Here is a 24,412-nt window from a genome sequence, read left to right as displayed (position 1 = left end):
TCTGACCATGTAGAACATAAACATCAGATCTCCTGCCGCAGGACACGTCGATAGCAGCAGACATGACGACAAGATATCGTGTTGAGTGTTTGTCTCGATCTAAATCTACTGCAATAAGAAGCGACACTGATCTTGAGATACAGATCAACTCAAGGTGTGTCCAGTCAGATGATTCCTCCACGACATATGTCAGGAATACTGATCTACTTCAAGACACACCGCCGTGACCAACTCATTGAATGGATCAAAGGACTGCTTGCCGTGCCGTTCGTGCTATTGAGCCAGCCCACGGCCATCCATGATGATACCAGGATCGTCGACGCCATGGCATCCAATGCCCTCAATCGCTACTGCCAAATCATGCAAGATATAGAAGAACTGGTCAACGATCACATCCTCCAATCGAGAAATGAGCAAGGCAGCATATCTAAGCTCAAACTCCTCGTCCCATCCGTCGGTCTTTTCTTCACACCTCTACCACTCCAAGACGCCTTCCGATACCAAGATGCCCAGAGACGAATCTCGAGTCGGCGCTTCGTAGCGCCCAGCTTCAACGACATACGTCTCGTCCTGAACACAGCCCAAGTCATGTCTTTGGTCCGCAACTCGCGCCTCGAACTCGTCACTTTCGACGGGGACGTTACGCTCTACGACGACGGTGAAGTGCTCAAACCAGAGGACCCATGCATCGAGCGGATCATAACAATGATGCGCATCGGGACTCGTATCGGTCTTGTCACAGCAGCAGGCTACACAGAAGCAAAGGAGTATCATCGACGCTTTGCAGGCCTACTAGATGCCATTGCCGCAAGCGATCACAGCCATAAACTCGAACACAAGCTCGTGGTCATGGGAGGCGAGAGCAATTTCATGTTCACGTACACACCCACAGCACCTTACAAGCTCGAACAAGTACCCGACGCTGACTGGCGACTCCCTGAGATGGAAACCTGGACGCATGAAAACGTCAACGCTCTGCTCGATGTTGCAGAGCAAGCTCTAAGAGACTGCATCAAGACTCTAGCCATCCCCGTCTCCGTCTTGCGGAAATCTCACGCTGTGGGCATCTACCCAGAGAAAGGCACAAGACTCAGCCGGGAGATCTTGGAGGAGACAGTGCTAAATGTGCGACAACTCATCTCCGCCTCACTAGCAGGCCAACGCATACCCTTCTGCGCCTTCAATGGCGGCAACGATGTCTTCGTCGACATAGGAGACAAGAGCTACGGCGTGATGGCGTGCCAGAGGTATTTTGGTGGGATCGAGGCGGCCAAGACTTTACATGTAGGTGATCAGTTTCTGAGCGCTGGAGCGAATGATTTCAAGGCCAGATTGGCGTGTTGTACGGCTTGGATAGCTAGTCCAAAGGAGACAGTACAACTGCTTGATGAAGTCGTGGAGCTGGGGGGGCACACTCCATGATCTGTTCTGAGCAATAAACTTTGCTGTAACGATGCAATGTGGCATCCGTATACTGCCAATCCCATCAAAACTGTTAACGACGAGGCAGTGCATTGCTATGTGGACTCCCGACGCAAACATCGGTGCCGACCGCCAGTATGTGAGGTAAGGTACATACCGAGCAGGACTCGTAAGCTGTGTCAAAAATGGTTTCAATTCGCGAATCGGGAAGAGTTCCTCACAACGGCGCTGAAGCTTAATCGGGAAAAACGTTGAAAGAAACGCCGTGAATGGCTGCACTGAGCTGTATAAGGAAGCTTTTAGCGTGGTCCCTTGCATTTCGAGTTTCCCAAGCTTCCGTGTAGACGCGAGGGTGACGAGTGTTTGGTGCTATTTTTGCTGGTGCATGGCATTGCATTCTTTTCTCGTTCATGTAACGCTGCTCCTGGTGAACAGCTTCGAAAGTATGGTGCACGGCGAGTAGAGTTCTTGTCATCTCCCCTTTATCTCCTTTCCACATTGTTCGTTGTAATATACAAGCAGACAAACAATCGTTACCAGTCCCCTGCCGATCCTGCAAGACCGGGACGATCATACAGTACCTCTACGGCAAGCAAAGGCTTTGAAGAGAGCTCATTGGTGCTCCATCAAGCGATTGATCGATTTCATTCACTCTCAGCAGCCTCAGTCATTTCCAACACGGAATGTCCTTACGCAGTTCTCCTCGACATGCTCACTTCTCTCGCGATGGCTTTCAACCCATTGATCAGAACAGCAACATGAATCACGACGCTACGATAGATATTCCAATGGAGCACATGGCCGACGATGCTGCCACTTTGAGGAATCAAAGCAGTACTAGTCAGCTACGGCCTACGGACTCAACCATGTCACCTACAAAGCAACGAATCAACAAGACTTTCAACAGAGGGAGGAGACCGCAAAGTGGGATTCATGGCGGCAACAGGACGGGACACGTGGGATACGACGGGGAGGAAGACACGATCAATACGATGGGAAAGATCTACAAGAAGATTAGGGATTTCTCGATTGTGACGAGGTATCTGTTCTATGTCGTGCCCATTGGTGCATGCATAGCTATACCGATCATCATTGGAGCGACAAGCGCGAGGAAGACAACCATTGGCAACGTGCCGATCTTGTGGTTCTTCGTGTGGATTGAGATTATTTGGTCCTCGTTATGGGTGAGCAAGATCGTGGCACATTTCCTTCCGATGATCTACGAAGTCTTTGCTGGCTTCGTATCTTCTGGTGTGAGGAAATACTCTATGGTTCTGCGTGCACTAGAGATCCCGCTCTCGCTTGTCGGATGGGCGGTATGCTCGTTGGCGACCTTCAAGCCTCTCATGACACAAAACCCCGGCACGCAGCCTGATGGCCTGGATCCTCCCAATGGCAAGTCATACGAATGGCAAGATATCCTTCAGCAGATTCTCGGAGCTGCTACGGTCTGTGCTCTGGTCTTCTTGGGCGAGAAGTTCATCATCCAGCTCATTTCGATCGACTATCACCGCAAGCAATTCCATTTCCGTATCAAGGAGTCAAAGCGTAACATCTTCCTGCTTAGTCTACTCTACGACGCTTCCCGGGCTTTGTTTCCGGCGTACTGTAACGAGTTCGCTGAGGAAGACTACACAATCAGTGACCAGCTCGCCATCACTCTCGGTCTCGGCGGTAGTAAAGGTCACAGCCATGCTCGAAGTGGAAGTCGTACGCCTATGCGTGTTCTACATGATCTTGGCCGGTACGGTGATAAGCTCACTTCTGCCTTCGGGAATGTAGCGTCCGAAATCACGGGCAAGCAAGTCTTCGATGCAAACAGCTCACACTCCATCGTTATCAATGCGCTCGAACGTCCGCAAGCTGCTGAGGCGCTGGCTAAGCGTATCTGGATGTCTTTTGTTATGGAAGGTCGCGAAGCATTGTATCAGGACGATCTTCTGGAAGTTCTTGGTTCGGAGAGGAAGACGGACGCCGAGGAGGCATTCGCTGCTATTGATCAGGACGGCAATGGCGATATCTCGCTGGACGAGATGATCATGGTCGTTACCGAATATGGCCGGGAGCGCAAGGCTATCGCCAGCTCTATGCACGACGTTGACCAAGCCATCAATGTTCTGGACAATCTGTTCAGCGCGGTCGTCTTCATCGCAGTCGTATTCATCTTCGTCGCTTTTCTCAACAAATCCTTCGTTACCACTTTGGCAACGGCTGGAACCGCTTTGCTGTCCCTCAGCTTCGTCTTCTCGGCGACTTGCCAGGAAGTTCTCGGAAGCTGCATTTTTGTCTTCGTCAAACATCCTTATGATGTTGGTGACCGGATTGATCTTGGGCCTGATCAATTCGTGGTTGAGCATATCAGCTTGCTCTTTTCCATTTTCCGGAGGACCAGTGGTGCCAATTGTGGTCGATCTGTTCAGATTCCAAATATTGTTTTGAACGCTCTTTGGGTCGAGAACATTTCGAGGAGCAAGGCAATGAGCGAGCAGTTTGATGTTGCGGTAAGCATGCCCTCTATCTCACCCACAAATGTTGGGCTCAATACTGATGTTTCCCAGGTATCGTTCGACACCACATTCGACGATGTTCAGATCCTCAAGGACGAGCTTACACGTTTCGTCAACGACAAGGACAACAGCCGCGACTTTCAGCCTACTTTCGAAATCGGGATCCTTGGAACGACTGACCAGTCCAGACTCATGCTCCAGGTCGAGATCAGGCACAAGTCGAACTGGGGCAACGAGACTGTCCGACAGGCTAGGAGAAGCAAGTTCATGTGCGCGCTGGTGTCTGCGCTCAAAGCAGTACCTATCTACGGACCTGGCGGCGGCTCTGATGCCTCCGGTAGTGCCGCAAACCCTTCATACTCTGTCGCCGTCTCGGATCAAGCTGCTAAGGACTCTGTGGCGGCGGCTGCAGTAACCAGAACAAAGGCACGCCTGTATCCCAAGACGACAGACGACGCTGAGAAGCTCAGTCCCATCTCGAGCAGTCGATCGGGCGCTGCTGGCCTCACTGCTCATGACACCAAGGTAGTGGGCGATCTAACAAGCCGTAATCCGGCCTACGATGCTTCCCGCGACCAAGCATGGACGTCCGGCAGGGAAGACGAAAGTACACTTGGTGAGACCAGCTTCGAGCGCGAGCAAGATTTGAACGAAGTGCGTGGTCTCTTGCGCCGCGAGAGCACAAGAGGCAAGCGCAAACCTAGCACCGAGGGCCAGCGAATGCAATATTCTGGCATACCGACTATCAACGAACCAAACACGACCAGCTACGCAGACTACGGCTACCAAAGCACCGGCTACTCTTCCACACCAACAGCTTACAGACCAACACTATCCAGCGTCCCATCACAGTCAGCCGTCTCAACAACCTCTATACCACCACAGCTACCTCAGCTCTCGACTGCGACATCTCCGATCGCGACTTCGCCAGTCGAGATGAGGCAGCTGCAGCATAGCGCGAGTAATCCTTACAGACAGAAATCTCAGACCGGGCAGAGAAAGCCTTTGAGTCCTACTGATAATGAGGAGGAGAGGAGGCGTGCCGCGAATAACGGGCCGTTTGAGAATACGCGGCCTTATTCTGGGGTTTAGATGGATGACGTTTGATGAGTGTGGGTGTACGATTGGCATGGCGTGGCGCGGTGATGCCGGTGATGCCGCTCCATGAGGGCAGGCTTTGGGATGGGAGTTGATGTAATCATGTAGCAAAAGCAATGTGTGCTCAACAAACACCACACTGTCTACCATTCTTGCCAGATCATCTTGATCACAGTGTCCCTGAGTAGAGGTGTATACTTCAGGTGAACCACATGGTCATAATGGAAGTCGAGATGTGTCGACCAATCGGGTTCATTCCTACAGATCTCGATCGATGTCCTGATCTAGCTTTGGTCTGTCCATAACACGCGACCATTATATTCGGTTTCCGTATTTCCATTCTCATGCATAGACCGTCAAAATCATGGAGGATCTTCCAACGACATTGCTAGACGTTTTGAGCAACTCACTGATACTTCGCCAAACAGCACCATATATCCCGGCCCGGAATCTGCTCGCCCTCTCAGCCACAAGCAAGACCTTTCGTCTTGTCATTGGAGCCCAAGCGGATGTCTGGCGCTATGTTGACCTCACAGACATCTCGTCGGCTCGTATAGACTCCTCGCCAATCGATGTTGGTGGCATGTCGTGGCGAGCAGAACGTATGGATGAATCGTTGACGGAGGACGACTTTTATTCCGGGCCCTTACGAGGAATCTTCTCCCAGCTACAGCGACAGACTATTCTACGGCATGTGCAGACTTTGGTTTTGGACGGACTGTCAGTTCCTGCCGATCTTGTCCGCGAGATTGTGGCTGAGGACCGGTACAACGTCAGGGTTCTCAGCATCCGTGAGGCGAAGAATCTCAACCAGACGAAGTTGCAGCAAGTTCTACGGTATATTGTTCGGCCTACACGTGCTGAAGGGACGCCTAAGTTGAAAGCACTCTACTTCTTCGGACCAAAAGACGATGCGAGTTTTGTCATCGGCCATCAGCAGAGACTCGAAGGCTCACAGGCACTGGGAGTGATGGCTTCGGAAGGTGCTCAGATCGGCGCACAATGGAACGAACGATCTTCCGATGCACTGCTTGCTGATTTCGGCGACGAGGAAACGAAGTGGTATCACAGTACTGGACGAGCACTTCGTCGACCGCAATCCGAGTGGCCTGACACGCTCAATGCATGTAGAGGAATCGTTACTTTCGACGCCGTACTATGCCGTGGACCTCGCCATGAGATAAGTAAGACAGCGAGCGAGGACTTCTTACAACCAACTATCGCTACAGTCGCCCTGGGACCGTCAGGATGTGAGACATGCCATTCGTGCCCTGAAGGACCGGCAATCTTTAGTAAAAGTGCAGAGGACACGCTACCACTTCTCGGTCCCGCTCCGTTACATTCATCGACCGTCCGAGCAGCACAATACCCACAACACCGTCCAGACGGTGGAAGCATGCCCAAACTTATCCTCCGCTGCGAAGACTGCTTACGAGGACGCTGGTGCGAACGCTGTAATCGTTGGTGGTGCGAGGATTGCTACGAGGAGCCTATATCGAGAGTTCATCAACGGACGGAGATGCAACAGATCGAGACACGAAACGAATTGCAACGAAATGGATGGACTGGAAGTACTGCAGGTGGGCCGGCAGCAGGTTCAGGCGCAACAGTCAAGGTATACAATCATCTTTGCGTTGAGCGTTGTCTTGTGAGCGAGATGATGATAGGAGCTGGTAGCAATGGGATGTGGGGCTGATATTGCCCTTTTATTGCAAGAAACGTATAGGCTTTGTAGGAGTGCTCGGCTGATGCTGTGCAGGTCATCGGCGTGCATAGAGATTGCTTCGGATGTGGGCGGACGTGCGAGGAGTGTGAGAAGATTTGCACGAGACGGTGCCGCAGTTGTACGACGTTGTTTTGTATTGAGCATGACGAGGGGTGCTCGAAGACAGAGGTGAGGCTGGCGTTGTATTGATTCTGCTGAGCGAGAGCTGATGTATTTATTAGTGCGCCTGGTGCAATCGCAGTGGTCGACGTACACGAGAGCTCTACTGAGGCTATCCCGTCCGTGGCTTCACAGCTTACGATCTCTATGACAGACGCTGTTTTGATAAAGCAAGATGCTTATCGCAGGAGCTTTCCACGCCGCGGGCGCTTGGGAAGCGTCCCGAAGCTGCCCGTCGGCCAACTTGGCCGTGGCGAATAATGTGACAATCGCAAAGTGATATAGCGTTTGCTTCTCAGGAAGCTTTCAAAGGCACACGAAAGATCATCCGGCCCATCATGCTTGCCGCACAAACGCCGTACCAAACGATAGCAGAAGTGCAAGAAGCCATACAAAGCGGCAAGACGACAGCCAAAGACGTAACGGAACAATACCTAGAAGCTATCAAACAGCTCGACGGCGACATCAATGCAATCACGGCGCTCAACGAAAATGCACTAGCAGATGCCGAAGCTCTCGACAAGCTTGACCCGGCCAAACGAGGACCGTTACATGGTGCCCCATTCGTAATCAAAGATCAAATCGAAACAGCAGGCATCGCGACAGCATTCGGGAGCGAAGTATGTAAAGACTATGTACCACAACGCGATGCCACGCTTGTGCGAAAGCTGCGAGAGGCGGGCGCTGTTATTCTTGGTAAGAGTACGATGCCGGATTGGGCGGCATCGTGGTTCTCCACATCGTCTCTAAGTGGTACGACGAAGAATCCGTACGATCTCAGTAGAGAGCCAGGAGGATCGTCGAGCGGTAGTGGTGCAGCTGTAGCAGCAGGGATGGCCATTGCTGCTATCGGAGGCGACACGGGTGGTAGCATTCGTCTGCCATCTAGCTTCTGCGGCTTGGTGGGTGTTCGTGTCACTCCAGGTCGCATTAGTAGGGATGGGATGTCTGCGCTTGTTGTTACGCAAGATACACCTGGACCCATGACGAAGACTGTTGCGGACGCCGCCAAGATTCTTGATGTTGTTGTTGGGTTTGATGAAGCGGACGAGTACACAGCTGTAAATGCCATGGCTGTTCCAGCCTCTTCCACACCGTTTAGCGATGCTGTGAAGAATCCGAAGACGAAAGGCCACTGTCTCGGTGTGCTCAGAAGGGCCTTCGGTACCCACAAAGGCATCACTCAAGTCCTCAACACCACGCTCTCAAGCCTGAAAGAAGCCGGCGCAGATCTAATCGACGTGGACATCGTCGACCTCGACCACTACACCTCCTTCACATCAATGTACGCCGTGCGCTCCAAAACCGACATCAACGATTTCCTCGGCTCACGCCCGGACCTCGCACATCTCAAGATCGAAGATCTGCAGAAGGAAGGCAAGTACCACAAAGCGCTCGATCTTATAGATGTCCTTGTCAAAGCGCCAGCAGACCACACCATGAATCCTCACAACGGTCGTCGACTCGATGAGCAGGCGAAGTTCCAGCGCCTCGTGGCGTCGTTGTTTGCGAAGCATGATCTTGACGCGATAATATATCCGACGTGTCAGCTCTTAGCGCCTAAGACGCAGGATGTGCTGGATATGCGGTGCGTTGTCCGATAGACCTGCCGCATAGTGAGATAACGGAAGCTGACTTTCCCCATCAGGTGGACCTGCCTCAATTTCCCAACTAACACGGTCATTGCTAGCCAGCTATTGTTCCCAGCCGTCTCAGTGCCGGTGGGGAAGTCGAGAGACGTGGCCGAAGATCCAGACGGGCCGGAATTGCCGGTCGGGCTCGAGATCCTGGGATTGCCTCTCGGCGAGGCGAAGATGCTTGCAGTCGCGGCCGGCATCGAAGCCGTATGCAGATAAAACATGAGTACGTAGCGTAGACGTGTCCTCGCATGGTCATGGTCGCCGAGCCAGTCTTCCTGGCTCCGGCCATTGGGAGCCGCGAGAATCCTGACGAAAGAAGCAACATCTCTCATTCCTCCGGGATCGTATTTCACAAATCGCTTCCGCAGCTACTTGGTCAAGGCTCGCTCTGAGAGGTCGGCAGACCTAGTGACTGCGCGAGCACAGTGAAGTCCTTGACCGATACTGCCTGTCCAGCGTGCAGAACCTCGAGTAAATCGCCACCATGACCTTCCGAGATCCTCAGAACGTCATCGTGAATTTCTGCAGCATCCTCACCGAGTAGCACAGCACCCCACCCAGCCTCCCCCGCCCCAACAACATCCTTACCATACTCATCCCCCACATAAACTTTCTGCCACTCCCCCGCCTCTGTACCTTGCGCTATAGGTAGAGAGATCAGTAGTTCCTCCGCAGCGTCAAAGATCCGTCGATCCGGTTTCTCGTGCCCGACGTCGTAGGATAGGACGGTGAAATCTATATCATACTCCTCCTCTGGATTTGGGACTGTGGAGCTGTTGTCGCCACTGTATACGAGGGGGCTCACGCGAAGGCCTAGGGAGGTGAGGATACCGGGGACCCGATCATCCGAGTTCGTGATGATGCCGATGGCGAGTTTGTCGATGGGAGCTGGTGGAATGGCGCGGAGGGTTTGGAGGAGCGGGATGGTGCCTGGAGCGAGATTATAGCCTTCCTCCGAGGCGAAGCGGTGGAGAAGTTTCGGGGCGAGGTCGGGGGGCAGGCTTGTGTTGTTGTTGTTGTTGTCGGGGTTGGTGAGGGGGTGGAAGGTGTTGTGGATGATCTCGAATTAAATCAGTATGAAAACACATCGATCGCTGTTGAAATAATGATTGATAGTTACATTCGTCCACCAAGTAGTAGGATCCATGCCATTAGCTTTCCCGAAAGTCGGATTCTTCTTGGCTTCGGCTTTGAAGGCTGCGCGGAAGGAGGAGTGGACTTGGTCGTCTGTGAAGCCAGAAAGGCCTAGAGAGCGGGCGACGTCGCCGTATTGTTGCGGGATGGGGCGTTTGGGGGTGAAGAGGGTTCCGAAGGCGTCGAAGCAGAGGAGGAGGTGGCGTTGGGTGGGCATTTTGCTAGGGTGGGTTGTTGATGATGATGACATGGGAGGTAGAGTACAAGTCACGGTATGGTGTTATGGTTTACATATTGTTGTTGAGATTAGGAAAGAATAATAATGGGACCCGCCATGATGGGTTGTTGTTTAGGAACTATATATAGTGAAGAGTGCCGAGTTGGGAAGGAGCGGTTGGTGAAGCCACTGAAGTCTGGAGATTGTGGCTGAGATTATTGAGTTTAGTAAGGTTTCGTCATGCCGCATGATCGTCGCGTGGGTGGTGGTGGTGGATGAAACATTGTCGAAGGATGAAACATTGTCGAAGGATGTACAGATCATGTGCCTGCTATCATCGTCCAAAGTTCAGACGAGACTGAGGAGAGCTACAATAGTGGTGTGAGGAGTGCGAAGGATGTGGTCGGTACAGGGAGCACAATAACACCTGCTCAAGCTGCTCAAGTAGCTGCCGAACAAGAACAGTAACAATATCATAGAAGAATCTCCGACTGAAGTACTGTATAGTGCAGGAGAGGCAGCCACAACAACATACTGCATATACTGCATATATATCCACTCCGAACCATCCGCCCGCAATGCTGCTCGTCCACCAAGCCGGCAGCGTCAAAGTCGGCGAGATCGTGCGCTACACCCTCACCTACACCCCGAGCAACGACCGCATCCTGCCCACACCCCACCACCTGCACGTGAAGATTAAGAATACCTCGGCCATCCCATTACGAGCGGCATGGCTTCGTGGGCCGTATGTCTTACATGTCGCCGCCTACCCGTCGACCTTTAACCCGCACAAGAAGGTGGAGGAGCCGGAACGTTATGGCGTGCCGGAGTACGAACCCATGCTCAAGGCGGGCGGGAGCTGGCTGACTAAGTTGACGGTGCCGGAGGAGATACGGGAGACGGGGGCGGATTTGGGGATGCGGCGGATCAGCTCGGAGCAGCGGAGTGGAGGGGGAGGTCAGGACAAGGAGAAGAGTATGACGTGGATTGTTGAGGTCACGTCACAGATCCTGTTTAGCAATTCCGCTTCCGTCCATTTCGAGGTGCTGGTGGGGAGGGATGAGAGGAGTCTGGAGCTTGGGTTTGCTGCGGTGGCGGGGCATGGACATGGTGCTCCGGGACAGATTAAAGAACAGCAGTCTTCTGAGCCGGAGCGTAAGAGGGCAAGACGGCAAGGGAATGTGATGACGGCGGGGGTGTACTCCAAGGCTGTGAGGTTAGTGGCAGAGGATGTGGAGACCTTGTGGGACAAGCCTGCTTTGCCGACCTGGGACGAACAGCCGGAACATGATCGGGGAACGAGGAAAGAGGAGAAGTCGAAGCCCGAGCAGCCGAAGAAGAAGAGGAAGAATGTCCATCTGGTTGTGGTGACGCATGGTCTACATAGCAATGTTGGAGCCGACATGCTGTTCTTGAAAGAGAGTATCGATGCCACAGTCAAGCAAGCCCGCCTAGACGCCAAGGAGCGCAAAGCCGCATATCGCAAGCAAGAGAAAGAGCGGAAAGGTGAGTCCACCACCGAAGACTCAGCTCCTTCCGACCAAAACAAAGAAGAAACATCCACAGCCCCCCTCTCCGGCGGCCAAGAAGACATATCCGGCGCCGACGAAGGCGACGACGAAGAAGAAACCATCGTCCGCGGCTTCACCGGCAACGCCGTCCGCACCGAAAACGGGATCCAATACCTGGGAAAGCGACTGGCCAAGTACATCCTCCGCTTCACCTACCCAGACCAACCTTTCCTCCCGGTCAAGAAACCCTTATCCAAAACCTTCAGCGACCCCTTTCGCACCGACGCCGACAAAGCCAGGCGTGATGGTCCGCCGTCGCATGTGGGTAGTAGCGTGCACCACCCCACAAAAGGCCAATCTCAAGCCCAGAGAGCAGAAGACCTCCCCTATAAATTCACCAGCATCTCCTTCCTCGGCCACAGTCTCGGCGGCCTCATCCAGACGTACGCTATAGCCTACATCCACAAGCACAGCCCGACCTTTTTCCAACAAATCCAGCCGGTGAATTTTATTTGTCTGGCTTCCCCGATGTTGGGTCTGAGCAATGAGAATCCACTGTATGTTAAATTTGCGCTGGATTTCGGGCTCGTGGGACGCACGGGCCAGGACTTGGGGTTGAGTTGGCGGCCTAACACCCTAGCGAGAGGAGGATGGAATGCTGTGATTGGGGGTTTAGGTGGTGGTAGTAGTACTCATAGCGGTAGTGGAGCCAAGGATGGGGAAAAGGGACAAGCCGAAGACCCCGCCGCGAAACCCCTCCTCCGCATCTTGCCCACGGGCCCAGCGCATCAGGTTTTAAGAATGTTCCGCAACCGGACGGTTTATTCGAATGTGGTGAATGATGGGATCGTGCCGCTGCGGACGAGCTGTTTGTTGTTTTTGGATTGGAGGGGGTTGGGCAAGGTGGAGAAGGCGAGGCGGGAGAATGGGTTGATTGGGACGGTGGCGGAGTGGGGGTGGGCGGAGCTTACGGGGGCGAATGCGGGGGCCGTGAGGAGGAATGTTGATGTTGGTGGGGTTGCTCAAGGGGTTGGGGTCGGGGGTGTTTATGGGGGTGGGATGGGCGTTGGGGGGGAGGAGGATGAAATGGATGATGAGGATTTCAGGCGGGGGGAGGGGGATGCGGTTCCTTTACCTGCGGAGAATGAGGTGGCGGAGGACAATAAGCGGGGGAATCAGAGGATGAGTTATGATGGGGATAATGAGGGGGAGTCGGTGCCGCCACAACGGCACGCGAATGGTTCCGTTGGACACAGACCTCCTCAGACGCAAGAGAAGGGTATGTTCGACACCTTCCTCGACTTCTTCAAACCCAACGCCTCCGACCCCTCCACCGCGAAAACGCCCCCGTCCATGTCGAAGAAGACGCGCAAAACCCTCTCTCGTGCCCAGACTATGCGGTCAGGCGAGGACGAACTTCCAGAGGAGGTGGCACAAGGTGTAGAGGGCACGACGACCAACAACCCCACCATGCGGCCCTCCCTAACACACCACCACACCGGCCAATCGCAGTCGCAGTCACACAAACGGCCCAAAGCCACGCGCGGCGACACCCTTCTCAACACCGAAACGGGGGAATTACAAGCCCCGCCTAAAACCTCCATCTTCGAGTCCGCGGGCGATATCCTGCACCCGCCGTTGCCGAGTGGCCAGTGGATCACGGATCCCACGAGTCGTTCGAGGACGATTTTCCACGATCGCGTTTATCATCCCGAAGACATCCCGCCACCTCCGATCAAACGGCCAGGGTCGAGACTCACGAGATCTTTTTCCAGCGGCGACACGAGCGTCAAGACTTTGGGAAGTCATGCCTCGAACGCCTCGCTCAATTCCCAGGACTCCAGCACCACCACGACGACGACAGAAGCAGGCGCGATGAAAGTCGAGGAGAAAATCGCCCGGGCGTACCATAAAGATTTATCCTGGAGGAAAGTTCTGGTGAGGTTAGAACCGGACGCGCACAACAACATGATCGTGCGCCGGATGTTCGCGAACGCGTACGGATGGCCCGTGGTGAAACATCTCTGCGATACGCATTTCGGTGATAACTATTCCGCTCGCACACGAGACGAAGATGAGCCGGCGCGGGAGCGGGCGCGGCCGTTGGAGGAGCCGCTTGATGATGGCGGGGAGCAGGTTCGCGATCAGACGGCCCGGACGCCGCCGGAGAGGTCGAGGAGTGAGATGAGGGAGGCGAGGGATGAGCTTGTGGGGTTGGAGGTTCCGAGGGGGGGGATGAGGGGGAGTAATAGTTCTAAGGGGCCGGGCGGCGGGGTGAGGGGAAGGCCACAGGTTATCAGAGAGGACAGTATGGGGTCGGTTGGGGCGGGGGTTGCTTGGGATGAGGCGGTTTGGGGCGAGGAGGAGGATGATGATACGGATGTGGATGAGAGGACGTTGGTGCAGCGGTTGATTAATCCCCAGGTGGCGGCTGCGAGGGTGCAGGCGCCGGAGAAGGCGCATGTAAGTCCTGAGGGTGAGGGGCGGAGTCAGAGCGGTGTGCATGGTTCGTCTAGCACGAGTAGGGTGGCGTACACGGATGGGCATCGGGGGTTAGCGCCTACTTCTCCCATTATTTCGAGGACGCCTGGGTCTGGGGCTGGGTCTGTGAAGAGTCCGGCTGGTGCGGTTGTGAGGACGAGTTTGGATGCTGGGAATGCGAATGCTGAGGGCCCGATTACGCCGGTGGTTGATGATCATCTAGTGGAAGAGCCGCAGGGGATGAGTGAGGGGAGCCCGGGTAGTGCGGCTGTTCTGGGTTTGAGGAAGAGTGTGGAGGAACAGGTTGGGTCGGTGTCGAAGACGTAACAACGATATGGGGGGAGGATTGAGGACGCTTTGAGTTGTGATGGGGAAAGCGAGGTAGGTTACAGGGCGGGTGTGTTTATGACGGGCTTGCTGTGTGTGTGGGTAGTGCTAGCCATCGCCTGAAGTCTTGTATCGCATATACAGTTCATACATATATACGTACCATTACCAAGGACATCTTATACTTCTTCTAGAATCCTTTATGTCTACGGTGAACTCATATCGGAAGGCACGGGAAGGCGGATATATGTTCCGACCCGAGATGTCTGGGGATGATCTGACGTGTGTCTCGACTCTGGGCAGGAGGCGGTTCGAATTACTATTACCATTACTATCGCTATTGCTATCTATTGTTCTTTTTGATTGCTATTTCTGTATCATATCCCGCGCAAATACACGATATGACTCTACATGGGGCACGATTGAACAACATCACCTATCACGTGCGCGACAGACACACAACCACCGGATGAACGAAGCACGATAAACCCCCTCACAGCGCCCACGATGGCTGCTGGCGACCACGACGACGACGATGAGCACATGATGGAGGACAAATACGCTCAATACGCCAATATCCCCATCCCCTCGTACGACGAAGCGACGGCCTCGCGATCCACTTCCTCCCAAGACACCCACGACAATGCCACCAACAACAACACAGCGGAGAGGGAGGGGCTGCTGACCTACCACCACCCCACCGTGGAATCCGCCCGCACGAGCCTCGGCTTCGACGCCGAAGACGAAGACGAAGAAGCCGATGATCTCCGCCTCCCCGAAGTGAACGGGCACAACAACGACATCGAACGGCGACAAATCGAGGAGCTGGACTACCTCGACCCCTCCTACCCGGACTCCTCCCGTCGGAGTCCGCGCTTATACCATCGGGTCCGGATACGAAGTGGGAGGAAGTGGGGCCGGCAATTGTCTAGCTTGGGAGCCACACTGTCCAATCTACGATTCCCTATCCCTTCTTTCCGCTCCTTGTATAGACCCGTGGATACGGATGAAGAAGGGGAGGCGCGGCCGGATACGAGGACCTGGTTGAGTCGGTTCGTGTCGAGGGTTGGTGTGCCGGAACGCTATCGGCTTTCTGGTCCTACTGCCGCGAGACTGGCCGGCTTGTTTACACTGCTCACTTTCATCTACTTCTTATTCGCTTTCGACCTCTTTCCTGGATCTCGTAGGGGACTAGGGAACCGTTTCGATCCCGAAGCCGTGCGCCGGTTTGTGTTGGAACATACTTCTGGGGAGAACATCCGGCAGACGCTGGAGCACATCACTTCTTTTGATCATGTGGCGGGGACGGAAGGGGATCTGTATCTGGCCAAGTGGATGGAGGGTATGTGGACGGAGCAGGGAGTATTTGATCAGGTGGCGCTTTTGCCATATCATGTTTATTTGAATTATCCGGGCGAGAGGGGAGTGGAGATTATGCGGCCGGAGGGAGCGAGGTGGACGGCGAGGTTGGAGGAGGAGCAGGCTGTGCCCGGGCGAGTGCAGATTGGGGCTTGGCAGGGTCATAGTTGGAGTGGGGAGGTGGAGGGGCATTTGGTTTATGCTAATGGGGGGAGTTGGGATGACTATGCTTGGTTGAGGGAGAATGGGGTTGTGGTGAATGGGTCTGTGGCGTTGGTGAATTTTGGCGGGACGCAGGCTGATGCGGGGTGGAAGTTGAGGGCGGCGCAGGAGGCGGGGTGTGTGGGGGTGCTGATGTATTCTTCGCCTTCGGATGTGGCGGAGGATAGTGCCTGGCGGCCGCCGGACGATATGGTGCAGAGGGGTGATGTGGGGATGGGTGACTGGGTGCTGGGGGATCCGCTTACGCCGGGTTTTGCTAGTCATAGTGACTCGAAGATACCTAGGCTGAGTATGGAGGGTAATCGGGGGTTGCCGAGTATACCGTCTTTGCCGTTGGCATGGCGGGACGCGAAGGATCTGATCAAGGCTTTGGACGGGCATGGCGCGTCTGTGCCGTTCAGCTGGGTTCATTGGCCGGGCGATGGGTTGGACAAGCATTGGTTTAGCGGGACGGCTGAGGCGGAGGATGCAGATGTACCGATCGTGCACCTGAAGAACATGAATGATGAGAATCCACTGCAGGAGATCTGGAATTTGCACGGCATGATGGAAGGGCTCGAGCAGCCGCAGAAGAAGATTCTCGTCGGCAACCACCGAGACGCGTGGTGCTTTGGCGCTGTATCCCCCGGCTCAGGCAGTGCAGTCATGATGGAAGTCGTGCGCATCTTCGGCGAACTCAAGAAACTCAATTGGCGTCCCCTCCGGACCATCGAATTCGTAAGCTTCGACGCAGGCGAATATAACAACATCGGCAGCACCGAGTACGTAGAAGACACCACCGACTTCCTACGCGAAAACGCCCTCGCCTACATCAACGTCGATACCGGCGTCTTTGGAGATATATTCACCGCTTCGGGGTCCCCAGTCTGGGAACGCCCGCTCCTCCACGTCCTCGACCGCATCTCCGCCCCCGAAACCAACGACACCCTCACCCTCAAACAAAAATGGGCCCAACACTCCTCCGCCTTCCAACCCCTAGGCCACGCCAGCGACTACGCCGCCTTCCAATCCATAGCGGGGACCTCCTCCCTCGACTTCTCCTTCGTCGCCGGCACCGGCGCACGCGAGAAATACTTTCCCTATAACTCCTGCCATGACACTCTAGCCTGGATGGAAACTTACGGCGACCCCACCCCGGACTTCGCATACCATTCCACTCTCGCCCAAATCTGGACCCTCCTCATCCTCGAACTCGCCGATCGTCCGATGATACCCTATGATATTCGCTCCTACGCGGCGAAACTCCAAACATGGACCCAAGACCTTGAACGCCACGCCGCGGGCCTCTGGGCCCAACAACAGAATCTCCAGCACGCATCCGCCGGGGACTTACAAACCGCCACGGGATTCACAGTAAATCCACTCACACAAGCCATCGCCGCCCTAACCGAGCAAGCAAACACCTTCCACAAATTCGAAGAAACCTGGACCTCCAACGTCCTCGCCTCTGGGGGGCTGGAAACCCGCGGCTTCGCCGCCAAACGCCTTGAATACAACAACCGCCTCGCGCGCTTCGAAACCGATCTCTTAGATCTGCAGGATAATGCGCAGTGTCCTCATGGTGGGGGGATGCCGGGGAGGTGTCAGTTCAAACATAGCGTTTTTGGGCCGGTGGGGGAGGATGGGGTGGGAGGTGGGGTGGGGATCTTTCCGTTTGTGAGGGATGCGATGGAGAGGGGGGAGTGGGAGAAGGCGGGGGTTTGGGTTGGGAGGGTGGCGGGGAGGGTGAGGGAGGCGGGGAGGAGGATTATTGAGGGGAATTGAGGCGAGTTGGGTTGAGCTGGGTAGGGGGTTATGGAGGGGAGAGTTCTTTGGTTTGGGTATGTGAGGTTTGGCATAGCGAGGCGTTTTTTTTTTTTCGGGGAATGGGCTTTTGGGGGCCTGTGAGGCATGGGTGTTTGTACAGTGCGCACTTGTTGCCGTAGCATACCGCGGCAGAACGATTCAGATTGTGAAGGGTATCTCTGAATAAGCCATCAAACCCACCTTTACGCCTTCACGACTCATGCTCGCATGCCAACCAACTATCATCTTCACCACCCATATATGCCCCCCTTTGGTCTCATAACAGAAAAATCTCAAATACTCGCCCTCCTCGGCGCCATCGTCCGCCGCAAATTCCGCCTCTCCTCCGTCTCCTCCATAACAGGCAAAACCCCTTCCTCCCTCAACCCCTCCAAATACCTCCTCCCAAACTGATACCCCACCTGATAAATCTCATCGAACTTCCCAAACTCCAACGTCCCATACGCCTCGATCGGCGGGCGCATATACCTACACCCGGCAACCCTCTTGCTCTTCTCCAACGAGTCCACGGAACTGACGTAGGCGAGTCGGGCCTGGATTTCGGCTAGAGTGGGCGGGTTGGGGTAGGAGGAAAAGGGGTTCCAGCGGTTGAGACTGGCCCAGAAACCCGAGAGGCTGTCGCCGTAGTTCTGCGGCGTGCTGTCGTCTAGGGCTCCGACGTCGACGGCGAAGATGATTTCGGCTCCTAGGGATTTCATGTGCGAAACGGTGAGGTTGTCGGTGTAGCCGCCGTCGAGGAGCATGTTGCCTTCGTCGCACATGGGGGGCAGGAGACCGGCTAAGGACATGGATGCGCGGACGTAGCGCCAGACGTATCCGCTTGTGTGGATCTCGGAGCGGGATTTACTGATGTTCGTGCTGTTGCAGTAGAAATCCAGCCAGAAATCCTCAATCTGACTATCCCCGAATGTTTTGAAGATCCCTCGGTTGAATTCGTGGCCGGTGGTGTAGGAGGCGGAAGGGTATGTGAGGTCGAGGGCGAAACGCCAGACACTGCCCATGCGGCCTGCGAACTTCTTTACCCGACCGTACATGGGAACAACATCCGCGTCTTGAGCGTAGACGGCGCCGATGAAGGCGCCTATGGAGGTTCCGCCGACGATGTCAATAGGTAGGCCGGCTTCTTCGAGCGCGCGAATGACTCCCACGTGGGCTAGACCGCGTGCGCCGCCGCCTCCGAGACAGAGACCAACGGATTTGCCGCAGAGGCGGCGGGCGAGGCGGTGAAAATCGCCTTTGAAGGGGGTTTCGGCGGAGTAGAGGGGCGTTTGACGGACGCGGCGGGAGGTGTATTTGTGGATCTCGGCTTGGAGGACTTGGACTCGTTGCTTGAGGGCGTTTCCGAAGCGCTTTGGCACGGGGTTGACTGGTTCGGGAGCATTGCGGAAAGCCATCTGGACGTGATGATGGCCGCCGTTGATCCAGGTCCTGTTTCTGAGCCAAGCTCGAGTTGTGCCTGGTGGGCAGTAGCGTTCGGTATGTAGGAGTACCAGCTCCTTGCGGGCAGTAGTCTTCGTGGTCAGGAGGAAGCGTTCGTACTCGCCGATGTTGGGAGAGCCTTCTGCGATGCCAACAAGGTATATGCAGTCCGCCTGGCTGATGCAGGTCTGGGTCCAAGGCGACTTGACGCTTGTGTCAGCCACATACAGCACAAGACCATACTTCTCCTCCAAGTCTGCAAGATATTGGGACAGCTTCAGCTTTCCCATCCGACTGAAAGCATGTCTGCCGAGGTGATTGAGGATCGAGGATTGGTTCAATGTTGTGACGCCGTTCACTGTGCCAATCTGGAGGAGCGCTGCTTGTAGCTTATTGCCGAATTCCACGACCGGCACGCCAGCAGTACAGGGTACAATCGCCACAGTCCTTAGATTCATGTTCGAAGTTGCCTTTGGTCTCGATACAGCCAGCTTACTCTCGTTGGCTGCAGGCTCGGTCATAGGATTTTCAATTAAAGCACGCATGCGCGAGGCGATGATCTTCGACACCTTAATCGTAATGCCTGGATGCTCCTGTGCAAGACTATTGAACAGCGTCTTCGGGAACTTGGCGAGCTCGGTGTCTCTTATCGCGTGTAGGGTGCCGGGTCTAGTTGACTCCGTAAGGACTTCAAGCTCACCGACACTATCGCCTTGCCCATATTCGCCAATGACTTCCATTCTGCCATCTGGCTTCTCTTGTATGCCCCGCAAACGACCGTTGAGCACGATGTAGATAGCATCGCTCTCATCGCCCTGGTGGTAGATTGCTTGGCCCGCGTCAACTTGCACCCACTCGAGCGCAAAGTCGATGTGCTGGATCAGCCTTGGTAGCAGGCTCGTCAGACGCTTAGCCATGGTCAGCAGCACAACTGGGTGTCGGTCGACAATCCGGTCAATTGCAGCTCGCGGCAAAAACCCAACGTAAACATCTGTCTTAGCTGTCACGTCTATCGATGAGCGATGTGAAGAGACACTTCCGAGGTACCCAGCAAGGCCGCCTGGCTTTATCAGGTACAAGCTTCGCTGTGATTGCTTCTTGCGCTTCTGCTGCTCACCACCAGTAGACTTGGATCTGCTGGTCGAAGTGCGCTTCTCACTTCCACGGCCCAAAAGCTCCGGGAGTTCCACCTTGCTGGCATATGGTTGGGTGCCAAGCATATTCTCTGTATTCTGATCGCCTTCCATCGACGCACTGACATCCAGGAACCCATCAATGACATAGTACACGCCAGGGTTGCGTTCACCTTCCTCCACAAGCACAGAGTCCTTCGGAAAGTAGACGATCTCGATCTCGTTCTTCAGATCTTCCAGTATGTTCACAGTGCCGCCTGAGCTATATGCTGATTGTGATGCGGTTGACTCTGAATCGTCCAGTGAGCCTTCGTATGGGTCAATGAAGCCAAAGGCATTGTTGAACACTGCGCTCTGTCTCTTCGGGTCGAACGACACTAATCGAGGCGACTGTGCAGCAGAAGTGGGATTCAAGAGGCCACCTTTTGTACCTGACAGGCCGATTGCCTTCGCCATACACTCCATGATAGATTCTCTAAAGATCATATCTTCGTCCATTGATTCTTGTCGGTGCATATGTGCTCGAGGGCTGTCATCTACATTAAAGCCATCGTGGGTTTGTTCATGTGGTGCGTACGAGTGACCATTGACCTGTCTTGGCGCCGAGTATGGCTGTGAGAAGCTTCCGGTCTTCTGTGTCCGCCCGTTTGCCCTTGCAGCATGTATATTCGTGAGCAGATCACCAGCACTTACAGTTCCACGATCACCTTCAAAATCATTGATCTGTATACTCCCTTGGCGCATTGCGAAACGTGCGTTGACAGCAGTCTCACGGCGCAAATTACTGCTCGTACGTCGTTTGCGCTGTGCAAGTCGTGGATTGTGCAAGGCTATGCCTTTCATGCTCTCCTCGGAGCCTATGCGCTCCTGATCTTTGTTGAACTTGTCTTTCAGCCGTGATAATGCTTCGCCACGTAGAAAGTCCGGAAGATCGTATGTCGTATACGTGTCCATGAGTCGTTCTGTCCGAAGCACCTCACTCGTCATTCCCAAGTACGAATGTACCGTACCAAGCGTCACTCGTTGTAATCTGGTCAGTATGACTTGCACGATGTGTGCAGTTGCTTTTGGGTAAATTTTCGTAATGCGATGGAAAGCGCTTGCAGGTATGATGGCAATGGTCGTATCCACGGCAGCCCTAGCCACGATATCTGGATGGACTGAGCCTTGCTTCTTAGGCCTACGTGGACCATTGCCGTGCAGCCTTGACATGCTCGGTCTCCTGCTACTGCTGGGGTGAAGGTGCTGAGTGTCAGCAGTGCCGTCTAGGGTGAATGGCGGTGGATCCTTCATGGTGGACAATCGTCTATGTCTAGATTGTGGCCTCGATGGACCTCCATGCCATGGGCTATCCGCACCTGATTCTGGAGTGGCAGTTCCATCGAGATGAGGGAATGGGAAGCGAGTGTGCTGCTTCATGTCAAGTCCTGATCGACTTGTCTCTAACGGTGCATCATCTTCCTCATCAAACCTCAATTTCACGGTTTCTGTGAAGAGTGCCAGTATCGAGAAAAGCGAAGACATTGGCGCACCGTTCTTGACCTCTGTTAGCAGCTGATAGCTCCGGTTGCCGCTCGATCGGTCTTCTGCATGCTCATCATCGGTAAGCACCGATTCATGACTGTCGTGCTGATCCGATGGGCGAGTTGACTTGACGAAGATCTGGACCAGACCATCAACAACTAAGCAGAATCCCTTCTCTTCCTCTAGTAGAAGCGTCTCGCCCGCGATCAGCTTCCGTGTCTGCATCGTCCTTGTGAGCTCGTGGAACACAGGCCTCTCGAGGTAGCCAAAGACCTTGATCGCACTCAGAAACTCATCAAAGTAGTTGGACAGCCCAGGCTTGGAGTCAGTCTCCTGCATGTCCGGGAAGATCTCGATCTGTGGCTCCTCCCTTTGTGGCTCAGGCGGCAGCCGAGAGTACATATTCAGAAATCGATATCGTACGAACCATGCCACAGTGGAGGCAAAGCCCAGCAGCATCAGTAGAAGAGTCGTCATGTTCATGGTAAACGTGAGACTCGTTGATAAGAAGGTGAATAGCCATGACGGTAATGTCAGGGTCACGAATGTGATGATCCAGTAGAGCAGACTCGGGACAATCGTGAAGAGCCCGAATAACAGACCTCCAAGCATGCCGAGGGTCGACTGAGGTTGAACTGGGATGTGGACATTAGTAGTGGCGTTGATATTGGATCCTGCAGCGGCGAGGGAGGGTAAGCTTGAGGTAGCCGTTCGGGTAATGGCGCTGGCGAGCTCCGCGAGATCGCTGGTCGAGACATTGTCACCCATGGCGGAGCGTCAAGAGTCAGCTCCGCTGCAAATTGTGAAGCTGCATGTCCAATACTCGACCAACGTGGCAGTTGTAGTGTTTATTCGTCCAATCACAGTTGCTCAGCCGGGGCAAAAGATTCGCTTAGTCATGGAGATCTATCCCGGCGCGCTGTACATTCACTTTGCCATTTAGACATTCTTTGGCGCGCATTGCATCGCGTGCTCATCAGCAAAATCACGGTCAAACACGCCACACAATACCTCTCCAGGATCGCCGTCATGTCTTCGAGCCAGCGACCTGAGCGAGTGGTACACCAGGACTACATCGCGCGCATCAGATATTCGAATGCCTTACCACCTCCGCCGAATCCTCCGAAGCTCCTTGATATACCAGGAACAGGTCTCGCAGCTGGCCAGTACACAAGCGCAGGATATGCCTCAAGACTCGTACGGGAACAGCCTCTCAACATTGAAGCGGATGCGGAGCTTGGCATGCCAATCGACCTGATTGGTATACCTGGCATATTTGATGGCGATGAGCGAGGTGAGGAATGGCGCGGACAAATGCCAGCTCGATCTGAACTGACATGATCCAGCTATCTTGGCTAGACCCGATGCGCAGATACATCCCGCGGACAAGGCACTACTGAAACCACTTTCTGCTCTGGGTAAAGCAAATGCGAACCAAGGAGGAGTGTCCTTCCTACGGAGAACAGAGTACACTTCCTCGCAGAACCCACAACACTTTGCCTCAAACACCTCAAAGGATATCATGCGCGTACGCAACGATGCCAAGCGACGAAAGCTAGGCGCTACAGACAAGGAGGACCCCATCAACATTATCCGCAATATTGTGAAAGGGTTCGATATCGCATACCCAGCAGATGCGTACAAGGGAGATGATAGCACGAACAATATTCGCGGTGCTGCAGTAACGGATGCTGAGATGAAGGCATGGGCAAACCCGAAGCATCCTACAAAGTCAGACGTTAAGCTTCTGGACAGCTATCCCGTGCTACCCGATCTAGATGCACTACCAACCAACGGCGCATATCTGGTAGTCAAGTTCCAATCAAATCCATTGTCCAGCGAAAGCTACGACCGGAGACTGGACACTGCCATGCTTCGACCTGTGGACAATCCCCAAGCGCAAGCAGAATACAACAGGAAACTGGAGCAATGGGACCCAAGCTCTTCAAGACCACAACCTCTGCCCGAATTCGACTACGAGTACTACGTGGCGAACGATGAAGGAGCACTACGTGGCATCAAGCGCAAGTTTGATGTCAATGACCCGGACAACGAGGATCCGGATCTATATACCGAGGACCTTGATGAAGGCAGGCGTGGCTTCACTTACGGTAGAGTACGGACTTACGAGACTTATAACCAGCACGGAAACGGCACTAGCTTCTACAACGACTCTGTAGCTCTGGCACTGCACGATCCGGATATGGAGGTCGGTGTTGTACCTGGAGTGACGAAGCGGCTGGCGAAGGCTGCGTACTACTATCCTATCGTGCAGCGGACTGCTCTACGGCCGAAGCGCAAGGTTGGCAGAATGGGTGGTGTGCCTGACGAAGAGGAAGTAGTGACGCAGCTCAATTTGACGGTCGGTGAGCTTGCGGAGGATGACCAGGCGAGGCTGTTAGAGAAGCAGGCGGAGCTTGACCCGAGTCTGAAGCCTGCGGGAGCATCTGTCGTTGAGGCCGCCGCTTAGACATGGCCACCCGTCACTTGGATCTTTGTAATTAAGCGAGGTGTCAGGTACTGGATATGTGACAGCAAATCCGCCAGAGGAGCCAGACATTGTCTGTATCGTTGCCGATCTCAAATGCACTGTATACCTCTTGCCATTCACTTCTGTCGCCTCATGCTGCCATATGCATGCACTTCGGTAGGTCAGCTTAGTCAAGTAACATACGCGCGCCAAGCCTCTCTAGGCAGCCATCATGATTGGCCAAAGATGTAAACATC

The 24,412-nt window shown here is 54.4% G+C and overlaps 8 protein-coding genes across 8 annotated transcripts; 6 read left to right on the top strand and 2 right to left on the bottom strand.

Moving 5' to 3' along the window:
- Positions 1 to 324: 324 nt before the first annotated feature.
- Positions 325 to 1,422, top strand: ISN1 (IMP 5'-nucleotidase; the record flags this gene model as incomplete). Its single annotated transcript, XM_064835714.1, has 1 exon — positions 325 to 1,422. The coding sequence occupies one exon, from the start codon at positions 325 to 327 to the stop codon at positions 1,420 to 1,422; it is 1,098 nt and encodes a 365-aa protein (XP_064696764.1).
- Positions 1,423 to 2,180: 758 nt separating this feature from the next.
- LTS14_003008 (uncharacterized protein) lies at positions 2,181 to 5,021 on the top strand (the record flags this gene model as incomplete). The annotated part of the gene is made up of 2 exons (XM_064835713.1): positions 2,181 to 3,923; positions 3,981 to 5,021. The coding sequence occupies 2 exons, from the start codon at positions 2,181 to 2,183 to the stop codon at positions 5,019 to 5,021; spliced, it is 2,784 nt and encodes a 927-aa protein (XP_064696763.1).
- Positions 5,022 to 5,391: 370 nt separating this feature from the next.
- Positions 5,392 to 8,768, top strand: LTS14_003007 (uncharacterized protein; the record flags this gene model as incomplete). Its single annotated transcript, XM_064835712.1, has 3 exons — positions 5,392 to 6,277; positions 7,198 to 8,500; positions 8,561 to 8,768. 3 exons carry the CDS (start codon positions 5,392 to 5,394, stop codon positions 8,766 to 8,768), a joined length of 2,397 nt encoding a protein of 798 aa, XP_064696762.1.
- A 160-nt stretch (positions 8,769 to 8,928) lies between these two features.
- On the bottom strand, positions 8,929 to 9,903 carry LTS14_003006 (uncharacterized protein; the record flags this gene model as incomplete). The annotated part of the gene is made up of 2 exons (XM_064835711.1): positions 8,929 to 9,612; positions 9,673 to 9,903. The coding sequence occupies 2 exons, from the start codon at positions 9,901 to 9,903 to the stop codon at positions 8,929 to 8,931; spliced, it is 915 nt and encodes a 304-aa protein (XP_064696761.1).
- Positions 9,904 to 10,481: 578 nt separating this feature from the next.
- On the top strand, positions 10,482 to 14,222 carry LTS14_003005 (uncharacterized protein; the record flags this gene model as incomplete). The annotated part of the gene is made up of 1 exon (XM_064835710.1): positions 10,482 to 14,222. One exon carries the CDS (start codon positions 10,482 to 10,484, stop codon positions 14,220 to 14,222), a length of 3,741 nt encoding a protein of 1,246 aa, XP_064696760.1.
- Positions 14,223 to 14,729: 507 nt separating this feature from the next.
- LTS14_003004 (uncharacterized protein) lies at positions 14,730 to 17,567 on the top strand (the record flags this gene model as incomplete). Its single annotated transcript, XM_064835709.1, has 1 exon — positions 14,730 to 17,567. One exon carries the CDS (start codon positions 14,730 to 14,732, stop codon positions 17,565 to 17,567), a length of 2,838 nt encoding a protein of 945 aa, XP_064696759.1.
- A 314-nt stretch (positions 17,568 to 17,881) lies between these two features.
- NTE1 (phosphatidylcholine and lysophosphatidylcholine phospholipase) lies at positions 17,882 to 22,453 on the bottom strand (the record flags this gene model as incomplete). The annotated part of the gene is made up of 1 exon (XM_064835708.1): positions 17,882 to 22,453. One exon carries the CDS (start codon positions 22,451 to 22,453, stop codon positions 17,882 to 17,884), a length of 4,572 nt encoding a protein of 1,523 aa, XP_064696758.1.
- Positions 22,454 to 22,714: 261 nt separating this feature from the next.
- Positions 22,715 to 24,155, top strand: LTS14_003002 (uncharacterized protein; the record flags this gene model as incomplete). The annotated part of the gene is made up of 2 exons (XM_064835707.1): positions 22,715 to 22,979; positions 23,032 to 24,155. 2 exons carry the CDS (start codon positions 22,715 to 22,717, stop codon positions 24,153 to 24,155), a joined length of 1,389 nt encoding a protein of 462 aa, XP_064696757.1.
- Positions 24,156 to 24,412: the final 257 nt, after the last annotated feature.

Source organism: Recurvomyces mirabilis (genome assembly GCF_035927965.1).
Source record: "Recurvomyces mirabilis strain CCFEE 5264 chromosome Unknown scaffold_6, whole genome shotgun sequence".
NCBI classification, from domain to species: domain Eukaryota; kingdom Fungi; phylum Ascomycota; class Dothideomycetes; order Mycosphaerellales; family Teratosphaeriaceae; genus Recurvomyces; species Recurvomyces mirabilis.
This window is presented reverse-complemented; position numbering and strand designations above follow the sequence as displayed.